At 38.3% G+C, this 11024-nt stretch overlaps 2 protein-coding genes across 8 annotated transcripts in view; both read left to right on the top strand.

Annotated features, from left to right (window-relative positions):
- The first annotated feature begins 271 nt into the window (after nt 1-271).
- klhl30 (kelch-like family member 30) lies at nt 272-5517 on the top strand. Its single transcript, XM_085150306.1, has 8 exons — nt 272-389; nt 787-1629; nt 1704-1896; nt 2444-2530; nt 3022-3177; nt 3860-4048; nt 4768-4913; nt 5026-5517. Exons 2-8 carry the CDS (start codon nt 856-858, stop codon nt 5263-5265), a joined length of 1785 nt encoding a protein of 594 aa, XP_085006432.1. The 5' UTR covers nt 272-389; nt 787-855; the 3' UTR covers nt 5266-5517.
- A 111-nt stretch (nt 5518-5628) lies between these two features.
- The window catches only part of crocc2 (ciliary rootlet coiled-coil, rootletin family member 2), a 47356-nt gene continuing 41960 nt past the window's right edge, over nt 5629-11024 (top strand). For all 7 annotated transcript variants that reach the window (XM_085150289.1, XM_085150293.1, XM_085150292.1 and 4 more), the window contains exons 1-3: nt 5629-6466; nt 9620-9773; nt 9919-10034. In XM_085150289.1, coding sequence (XP_085006415.1) covers nt 6410-6466; nt 9620-9773; nt 9919-10034 — 327 coding nt within the window. In that variant the 5' untranslated portion in view covers nt 5629-6409. The remainder of the gene's footprint in view (nt 6467-9619; nt 9774-9918; nt 10035-11024) is intronic.

The following is an 11024-nucleotide window of genomic DNA, read 5'->3' as shown; positions in this document are numbered from 1 at the left end:
AGTAAGAGTAGAAAAAAATAATTAAAATGCACACACTTGAACTCCTGAACAAGGAACAGTTGTGGCAGCATTATTGTTACTCAGTTAGTTGTCAGCTGTCACATTTCCAATTGTTGGTCCTCTTTTGCTGCTCCCAGGCCTGTTAAGAAAATCCAAAATATGTGCCTTTAACAGCAGCTGCAGGTCCCAAACATGTTGTTTGGAATCTGACTTCAGCACAGCGTCACTGTCAGCCCTAAAAATAACTACGACGACAGAAGGCAGTCCCCCTCCAGTGACTTAGCAAAAGCTTTTTGCCATGCTACCTGCACCATATTGATCTAAACAGCCGCTGCAATCCCCATTTTTACTAGGAGGATGAAAAGTTTTTTTCTGTTCCAGCTTATGTGGTGAGTATGTTGTTAATTCTGTACTTAGTTTTTATTAGATGACAGGAAATGTTATTTGTTGTTGATTTCAAGACATACTTTGACCTAACTATAATATCATAGGCCAAAGGTACTCTGTGGTCAGCACATTAAAGCTATGATTTGACTGTTATTGTCAAATAAGAACAAATGTTTTCTATTTACTATACAATTATCATGTAAGAGATGTCATCCAACTCCTATTCACCACTTTTTAAAGTGTTTAATATATGTATTAAACATATATATGTTTACCACATAATCCGGTTCATGGTGCTAAATTTCGATAGTTTTTGGATTTTGAACTTCATGGTGAGGTTCTTGCTGATAATTAATATAGTTTTTTTCTTGCATTTATTTGCTTTCTCTACACTTTTAGGTAATTGCTAATCTCAGTTGTTTATTGCACCAGCTGAAAGAAGATCTGAGCTACATTTTGAAGTTGATAATGGTGCGTAATGTGGATGACCTGGACTTCTGCCTGTCCTCCCATCCTCAGAGCATGCTCGAGGGCTTGCGTTCACTCTGTTCTCACCCCAAACTTGTGGATGTGACTCTGAGCGCGGGAGGGCGAGATTTCCCCTGTCACCGTGGCGTACTGGCGCTCTGTAGCATGTACTTTCACTGCATGTTCTCAGGGGACTTTGTAGAGAGCATTGCAGCACGTGTGGAGCTTCATGATGTGGATCCTGAGATCCTTAGCTGCTTGCTTGACTTTGCCTACACAGGCAAACTGACTATCAACCAGAAAAATGTGGAGGGGTTGATCTGTACCTCCAGCAAGCTCCAATTCCAGACAGTGCGAGCCGTGTGCAGCCGATACCTCCAGCATCAGATTGATGAAACAAACTGCCTGGGAATCCTGGAGTTTGGGGACATTCATGGCTGTCCTGAGGTGGTTGCCAAAGCATGGGCCTTCCTCCTGGAGAACTTTGAGGCTGTACAACAGGGTGAGGAGTTTCTGTTGCTGGGAAAAGATTGGCTGATCTCATGCCTGTCTGATGAAAGACTACAAATCCGGTCAGAGTGCGCTCGTGTGGAGGCTATCCTGAAATGGGTTAGGCACCACAGGGAGTCTCGACTCTGCCATCTCCCTGAGCTCCTTAGCTTGTCCCGTCTCCCTCTGCTCAGCCTGGACTACCTGGCTGACACCCTGCTGAAGGACAGTCTGCTGCAGGCCTCTCCCAGCTGTACAGAGGTTGTGGAAAAGATTTGCAGAGAGGTTAGTGAGTTTCTACACTTTTTCTCTTCTTGTTCTGCTACGAGTTATATTACAAAAATAATGTTACTTTCTAGAAAATGGATTTAGCACCTGAACATGTGGACAGATTCAACTCCCAGAGCCCACAACCAAACCTAGAAGAAGTTCTCTTTGTCATGGGAGGTCATTCAATGGATGATGAGGACGACTCTGATGAAGACGAGGACAGAGACCCAAGACTGGAAAGACTGCAGCCCAGAAACTGTGCCTTCTACAACACAAAGACCAGTAAAAAAAAACAACAACAACAACAAAAACTCTTTCTCCCCCATTTAAAATTTCAAGTTTGTTTAAGTTCAGATTCCATTTTAATTTTCAAATTTGTTGGAAAATGTCTGTGGGATTCCTCAAACCAGTTTGGCACATTCTGTAGGTCGTTAAATACAGTGTTGACAGAAAAATGGCCCTTCAGAAATGTGGTCTGGATTTGACAAAATTGGATCATCTTCTCAATTCCTGAACTGAGCATTTTTATTGCTCAGCCTGGAAGAAGGCATTTATGTTATGTTTTGCACATGGAAAAAGTTTTTGTAAAGCCATTTTAAGCTTCCTTTTTATGTGGAGGGGCAAAAGCTGGCCAGGAGTTAATGACCTGCCAAAAAGCTTTTTGTATTTACTGTTTCAGCTCAGCAAGCAAGAACCTATCCGACCTTATTTGGCATTATAGCTTTACTTAATTTCACTCCAATGCATTTGTCATTTGCACACTGCATTTGTGAATAATTCATCAATTGGTCCGTGAAATATTCTCAACTTCAAGTCATTTTCTCTGCAGAACGGTGGTATGAGCTCCCTAATTTCCCGAATCCCAACAAGTGGGGTTACTCTATGGTCTCTTTGAACAATGATGTGTATGTGTCAGGTGAGTCAAGTATACTCCACACTTTTAATCAGAATAGACAGGTTGCACCTCAAACAGTCCTGGAGCTCAGTGATTTCCTGGTCCAGGTCTGGGGAGATCCCCCAGGACACAATCTCAGGGTGTCACACAATCTACCTGAGTATTATTTAGCAGCAAAATGGACCAGCCTGCCATATGTTTTTAGTCAGATTTTTGGTCTGTCTTTGAGTCCTTGGTTGATCATTTTCATTTCCATGAAACAATGTGCCATCCTTTCATTTCTAACACGATACCCATTCCATATCAGTATAGATATCCAACATGATGTTTTTTCCCCATTGAGAGCTGATGTGTTTCCAATGTGTTTCTTTCATTTTTTAGAACACTGTTGAAAAAACCCTCAGGTTAAATGACAAATGATAGAAAGTCAAGAGTGCAGCTCTCCAGTTACTTTTGTGAGGAATCTAAAACAATCACAGACTTTTGACAAACTGATCCTTTTTGCCTCACAGGGGGCTCGCGAGGTTCGAATACCAATACCTGGTCGACCACAGAGACCTGGAAGTACATCACAAGAGAGGGGAGATGGGTTACTGTGGCACCTATGCTCCGACCTCGGACTAACCACACATCAGCAACGCTCAACGGGGAGATTTATGTCATCGGAGGTAAGAAAATAAATATCGGTTTTGCATGTGGTGCCTTAAACCTGCAGCAAAAATCACAGAAGATAATCACCACTCTAGCTGCTTGCTTCAGCTTCTCTGAGGTTTTCTTTAAGAATGTTTTAGTATTTCTCCATTGTTGTGGAATATTGTTGGTATGGCCAACTTTTTGCAGTTGCTGAAACTCTCTGTAACCCTCCAGCAACCAAATTATTTTATAATGACCAAGTTGGGTCATTTATGACAGGAAGGCTTTAATAAATGGCTATGTTTGTCTTTTTCATACCATTTCCTTTATCTGTGACAGGTATTCAAAAAGTCTTTCTATCATGTTTAAGCAAAAAGGCTTTAATACTTCTGCAAATTAAAACAAATCAGTTCTTTGGAAATGTGACATATTCCATATATTTCCATTGTAACTTTCAGTGTTAAGTGTCTGACTAAATCTAGGTCTGTTAGCCATGGTTCTATGTAGTGATTAGGAGTGGAAAATTACAATAAAATCAAAGCCTGCAGCACTAAAAAATGTAAATATATTTACCAAAACATTCTATTATGTGAGCTACACCAGTTTTACTTAAAAACACCACAGTGGCTCATAGAAATATCTGGCTGGGATACTAAATAAGTCATTTTGTCACTTGAATGTTAAATGTGACTATCGATCGTTAATTCTTCCTCTTAGGCACAACGTCAGACCGAGTTGAGGTTGAGCACTACGACCCTTATAACGACACCTGGGCTATGACTTGCCCCGCCTTAAAGTATGTGACGAACTTCACCGCCACAGCTTGTCAGGGGAAGCTCTATGTAATTGGGTCATGTGCAGTGAAATACAATGCACTGACCATGCAGTGCTATAACCCAGTCATAGGTAAGGATGCCCTGAGCACCATCCTGAGCACTGTTCACAGTACTTCTATAATGCATGCAGTCCAATTGGTGGATGTTTTGCCATCTTCATTTTAGTTGATGCACTTTAAATAATATGTTATTTTACTTTTTGGTAGCAGTAATTTCTTCAGTGTCAGATACATATTATCCAAATTAGAATCTCTTGACGTATATATGGATGGGTAAAAATTTAGCTCTTTTAAATTTGCATATTTTTTTCCAACATTAATGATCCCTCATAACATTGCAAGCATTTTTCTGTTAAACATGGGAGCAAAATACATTTTACTCCCACAAACGTCAAAGTATAAAAAGTCAAAAATCTTTTCTGTTCAGCATCATTTTTCTGTGAGCATCAGTATTATGAGACGTGTCATAGTTTCAAACGTAAAATCTCTGCTACGTAAAGGAAGAGAAACAAGCACTGGTACCCAGGATATTCAATCTCTTTTCTAATAATTCACTGGAAAAAAAATCTTTATAGTCTTTTTTGTTGAGCTTTTGTTTCTCAGTTTTTCTCTTTTCTTTGTGTCTCTTGTCACATTTTTTTCTTTTGGTGTAACAGGGTTTACTTTATAGCATTTATTTCATTAAAACTGAATGAAGTGCCATAATGTTCCCATAAAGTGCCATTTACTTTGGATATTTGTTTGTGCTTTAATCTAATAATGAACATATTTGTTATATTTTTCTTCATAGATAGCTGGATCAGCGTATGTTCACCCTTTATCCCAAAGTATTTGTCCTCTCCTCGTTCTGTCTGCGTGAATGGAACTATATATCTGGTTGCTGACAACACTAAAAAAGTCTATGCTTATGATCCAGAGGCAAATATATGGCAGAAGGTGGGTTTAGATATCACTGCAGACAGCAAGCTAAATACATTAAATACGTCCCTTTGCACGAATTCATCCTACCAGACGTTTAAGTAATACCTTTGGTTTTTGCTCTCTTCAGGTCCAGCTTCTACACATGCTCCACGAGAATGGCGGCCTTGTATCACTTGATGGGAAGCTCTTTGTTACCGGAGGCCATTGGAAAGGTATGGAGGGGGACTATGGGGTCGAAGTGGAGGTTTACAACCGAGCGTCCAACATCTGGGAAGTGGAGTCCTCCCTGCCAAGACTTTGGTTCTACAGTGGAGTCTGCACCATCTTCTTAGACCCAAACCAGTGGCCTGAGCTTGAGTCAACATAAAGTCCTCCTCAAGGCCAAAGAGTTAATAGAGATGTGTTCCTCTCATACAATGCCTACGCTGCAAAAGGAATGCTTATCCCTGGATGTCATTGTGCCTGAGAATAGCACATTACATGACCCTCAGGTATTCTTGAATGTTTTTAGGGCTGTGCTCTACTGCTCAGCAGGTGTTTATTTATACTTTGTATCATGTGTTTGAGATCTTTGTGTTACTGTATGGTGCACATGAATCATTAAAGGTTTGCAGAACTAGCTTGTGGGCTTCTATTTTTAGAGTTTTTGTCTGTAGTCATTTAAAATCTGCTAATTATGTTCCTGAAAACTGGTTAAAAATTTTATAGCATAAAAATATTTTAGGCCATTGTACAAGGGATTATTTGAAAGCTCAGGCTCTAATTTAATTTAATTGTAACAGGATTTATCCTATGTATAAAAACAGTGTACCGCACTAAAAAAGATGAAACAAGTGGGGTTTCGTTTTCCAAGTTTTAAATGTATTTCTGTTTATTAAGTGTCCACAATAAGAGGAAAATGCATGAATTTGTATTAAGTAAGGTGCCTTTACCTTTATCCTATATCTGTTACCCCCCAAAAGACCCTTCAGATATCAGAGTTGGTCTGTTCCACCTATCCAGTGACTTTAGTGACTTTAAAGTAAACAAGTAAACTTGAAAATAAGTAAAAATGTTTATATACATATACACACATACATATATAGTGTTTCTGTTCACCTTCAGTGCCTTGATCATTAACCCCTTGGAATCCTGTTGCCTGGCTCCTGGTCTCTGCGCTGCCATGAAAACGGACAAGCCAGCGTTCTGCTTCTATGACAACGGTCCCGGAAGCGCGTGGTCACCATAACAACTGGCCTGGGATTGAGCTACATGTCTTCAGTCTTCTTACCTTAAAAGTTTCCTGTCCGTGATTTTTGTTTCAGCTCTTGAAGTTTCTCCTCACGCAGGCGCAAACTAAGACATCTGGTGTTTTCATCTTATTATTTAAGGACATGCTTGGTTTTTGCGCTTTTTTTCACTCAACTTTTAATAACTGTCGGTCGAAAAGTGTACCAGAGTAAAGCTAACTAACCACCGAGCCCAAACGTTCAGTAGACTAGCAAGCCTTTTATAGCTGAAGCTGGGCCGCGATGACTTCTCTACAGGAGGAAGGTGCACACTCACCCAGACTGGAGGCAGTGATTCAGGTTGGTAACTCTTGATAAAGATAAGGAAAAGTTTATATTATTGGAGTCCTTTTAAATTTTATTTTCAGAGTTTTTCCTGCATGGGTGACCGCCCTCTACGAGATGTTTGTCAAAAGCAAAGGAAAATCATCATTAATAAAGATATATTTATTTAACAGTTTGTATTGTTGGCGAGTCATTTGAACGTCATTCATTTAATGCTTCTTTTAATTTTAATTTCTCAAAGGACCACGAAGCTTAGGTAAAGACACACTGTATAATAAGATGGCATGGACTTACTTGCTTAGCTGTCATTTAAAACTCATTTAGAGTCAAGAACAGGTTGATTTTATTCTAGTTTACATCTATGTGTACTTTGAAGTTTCAGTTTTAGGAAAACTATTTTATATATACTATTTTATACTAGTATAAAAAGCAAAGTGGTTTAAAACTGATACAAGTTCTCCCGTTAATTAATTATTTTTTTTAAGATATAACAAAAATAAAATAAACCTATTACATTACCACTGAGTATTACTAATAATACTAATAATACTAATAATAGTACTAATAATATAATTGGTACCCAAATACCGTTATAAATAACATTACATATCGGTCAGACAGGCTGATATCAGTGGGAAATAGTACTTTACACTGCAGCTAGTAGTGGCTTGGTATCACCATATGAAATATCTTTTATTCTTATGTTGACCCAAAATGTGTAAGGTAGCTTGAAATTATGTCAGCCATCACAACAATATAATAACATTTATATATAATGTTACAGACACATAAACAAGTAAATACAAATACATTTTGTCGTGACTCTTAAGACTTATGCTGTACTGGGATACTCTGAATTTGTGGTGTTCTTGCTTTTAAGACAAAAAAATTTCCTGTGTTATGCCACCTAAAAAATTAAAGGCGACCTATAATAAAATAGGTTTAACAACTGGAATAAAAATTAATAACTCATAATTAGGGCTGCCACAATTAGTCGACTAGTCATGATTGCGTCAACTATTAAAATCGTAGAAGACTAATTTAATAGTTGACACTTCGTTTGAAGCTTTGTAAGATCCCAAAAGACGGACTTAAACAGAAGATGGCAGCACTGCATGTACAAGGATGCCAGCTGCCGTTATACCCGAAGAAGAAGCTGTGTCCCATAATTCATAGCATGGCCCAGAACAGTTGTCAACAATGGCGGCAGGTATTTAGTTTTAATATTACTCTTATTATTCTTTTCGGGTCACAAAATAAAGTTTAACATATTTTCAGGCGAGAATGGAGCTGTGTAAAACTCAAATATCTGCTCAGTTTATCAAGACACCACATATTTGCAAAAGCGCTCTGACGTTTTCAGAGACATCTGTTACCCACCAGCTCGATAGCTAGCCGGGGGCAAGGCTCACTATAGCCGGTGAGAACACCGGACTCCCGGCAAATCGTTTTCAAACCCACCGCTGTCTTTTGCTACTCAGGTTAAACATAAGTCACTTAGATAACTTAAAAATGTTATTGTTTGTCTTTTTTCAGTATTTTATTTGTTCCTGAGTAAATCGGTTTGGCTGAGATTAAATGTATAGTTTTTACACAGCTGAATAAAGTCAAGCGGACAACTGATTATCAGAAGTGTGAGATGCTCGAGAATATACTCCTGTGTCCTGTTATATTTTAGATAGCAAGGAGTAGAGCAGGGGGATATGACCAAAAGTATTTTTCATGATATACATTTGAAAATTTGCGATAACGATATAACTGACCATATAATTGACACTAGACAAAATAGTTTACAACTCCTCAACTTTATTAGTGCAAAAAACAAAACAAAACATCAATGTATTTTCACTTAAACAAGCAGCTGTTTTTTTATGTGCATTAAAGTTGTATAAAAAATTAACACTGCAAATGCCGACAGTTTAACCAAAAGGCATTTCTAGTGGAAATTGGCCAACATCCTCAGCATAACCTTTCATAATATCCACAAAACTTAAAAAGAGGTTATACACACACAATACGGTAATATTATGTTGAAGCACAGTATGTATCACTCCGCGAGGCTCCTGCCTACGATAGCCGTAATGCTCCGACAATCCACATAAATGGTACATAAATCACAAATTTATGTGTACCACATAAAATCGTTTCGAGGTCAGTAAACACAACCAGAATTCATACATAAGGCACACAGGATTATAAGGGGCATTGTCGATTTTTAGAAAAATCAAAGGATTCATTTTAAGTGTGCTGTATTTTCCAAAAAACATGGTAATAACGACGGCCCGCTAGCATGCTCTACCAAAAATAGTGCTTTGTTGTGTATCTGACGGATGAAAGCTAAACCAGTTCCACACCACTGAAGTTGCAGCATTTTTACAAACCAATTCTGGTTCATCCGTTTCGTTCAACGATCCGCTTTCGCTCTTCTCATTCTGCGTCAATGCCATGTGTGTATGTAAACAAAGGCACTGCGCATGTGCGTTTTACCCATATTCTATCGCGATATTTCATTTTCCTATCGTTGCCCAACATTACACCGGTATTACCGTGAACGATATGATATTGCCCAGCCCTAACAAGGAGTTTATTAAACTTCACCGAAACAATCTGCAAATGTCATTAACATTTAATAAACTATCATCTTGTCTTTATTTTTAGGTAGCACATACCTTAAACACTTAAAGCTGTATGCTAATGATAGTTATATAAGAGCAGATGCATGGTGGTGTAATAAGCTGTACGTTTTACGTCCAATGGATGCATGATCTGATTAGTCGACTAATCGCAAAAATAATCGGTGACTAGTCCACTATCAAAATAATCGTTTGTGGCAGCCCTACTCATAATATATAACTCATTATCAGTTGTCAAGATATAAGTAAAGGAGCCAAGGTAAAAGTCTAAAGGCAGTGCAATATACTTTTTGTAATAAATAAATAAATATAAAAAATAATATATATAACACAGCACAGAGCACAATAATTTAAAATCTAAATAAAAGAAAATAAGTAAAAATGAATGAATTAATAAGTGAATAAGCAACCTTTGTAAATCAAATGAAAGCTGAATATATTAAAATAAAGATAATTAGAGTAAAGTGTAAGACTGAAGTAGTACTCCCATAGTGTAATCTCTAGGGTAAAGTGTTGTGTGTTGGTGTAATTGTAGAAACTGGAGGAGTCCCTCCTTCAGTCTGATGGAAGCTCAGGAGAGAGAAGTCTGACACTTCAAGAGGAGGGACAAGAATCCAGGGCCACACCTGTACCTGTCTCTTCTCGCATCTGTCAGATCATCACCCGCAATCTAACCGAGGATCCAGCAGGTACTGAAAAAAACTTTAAATGGCTAGTTTGTAGATTAACTTAACATTACTGGATATCTGAAAGGTGAATTACAACCCTTTATTCTGATAATCCCTCTGACTGACTCTGACTCTTCTATATGTCTGATCTGTTTCCTTGTCTCAGGCGAGAGTTTAGAGTTCAGTGCACTGGAGGAGAGGAGGGATCTAAGGGGGCGACTGTCTCCCAGCCAGATGGACCAGGACCAGCTGGTAGTCAAACAGTCCGGTCTCACAGAGAGGGTAGGAGTGACAAATTCTCAAGGTCAACAGTAGCTTTCCTGCCAAAGGCTACTATCACAAATTTTGTTTTCTTTTTTGTTGTTATTATTTCTTATCTGTCAGGGACCAGGCACAAAACATGGAACTCATAAAAAAAGAAAACCATGTATGCAACCCCTGGTCCAATACACACAGTTAAAAACAAGTTATAAAATACACATATCCAATATACAAGAAAAGTAATCAAATGATCAGAAATAAGAACCATAAAACCATGAAAAACAACTGGTGCTCATCAGTTTGCCAAGGGTTATAAGGTCATTTACAAAAAATTTGAAGCAAATCATTTTACAGTGAGAAAGATTATTCACAAGAGGAGTGGATGTCACCTCAAGGTCAGATTGTACAATGCTCAGAGAAACTTAAAAAAATGGGAGCTACATCTCAGATTCTACAGGCCTCAGTTAGTGTGTTAAATGGTAAGTTTCATGACAGTACACTCAGAAAAAGACTGAAACTGATGGCTTGCCTGGAAGGGCTGCTGGGAGAAAGTCTCTTCTCTCTCAGGTTAGGTTTGCAAAGCTGCAACCAAACAAACCTTCTGGAACACTTCTCTTTGGACAGATGAAACCAAAGTCAAGATATGTGGTCATGAACAGCACCACACAAACACAACATATGAACACCTGCTGTCAAGCACGGTGGTGGAGGGGTGTTGACTTGGGCTTGTTTTGCAACCGTAGGACCACCCTGCGAAGTCGTCTATGTGACAGTTAAAGTTTCATGCAAAAGGAGAATGATTTCATGTACAGCAGCAAATATAAGATATATTAGACAAATATAAGAAAAAACTCGAGGAGATTTAAGAGAGCTGTGCATAAAAAAGCAAATCTCAGTTAAGTGAAATAAATATTGTAAAAAAATAAAAGTACCCCCCCCCCCCACACACACACACACATATATATATATATATATATATATATATATATATATATATATACACATGTATAT

The sequence above is a fragment of the Neolamprologus multifasciatus genome, chromosome 23, assembly GCF_963576455.1.
Source record: "Neolamprologus multifasciatus chromosome 23, fNeoMul1.2, whole genome shotgun sequence".
NCBI classification, from domain to species: Eukaryota; Metazoa; Chordata; class Actinopteri; order Cichliformes; family Cichlidae; genus Neolamprologus; species Neolamprologus multifasciatus.
The sequence above is the reverse complement of the archived record's forward strand: the minus strand, read 5'-3'. Positions and strand labels throughout refer to the sequence as shown.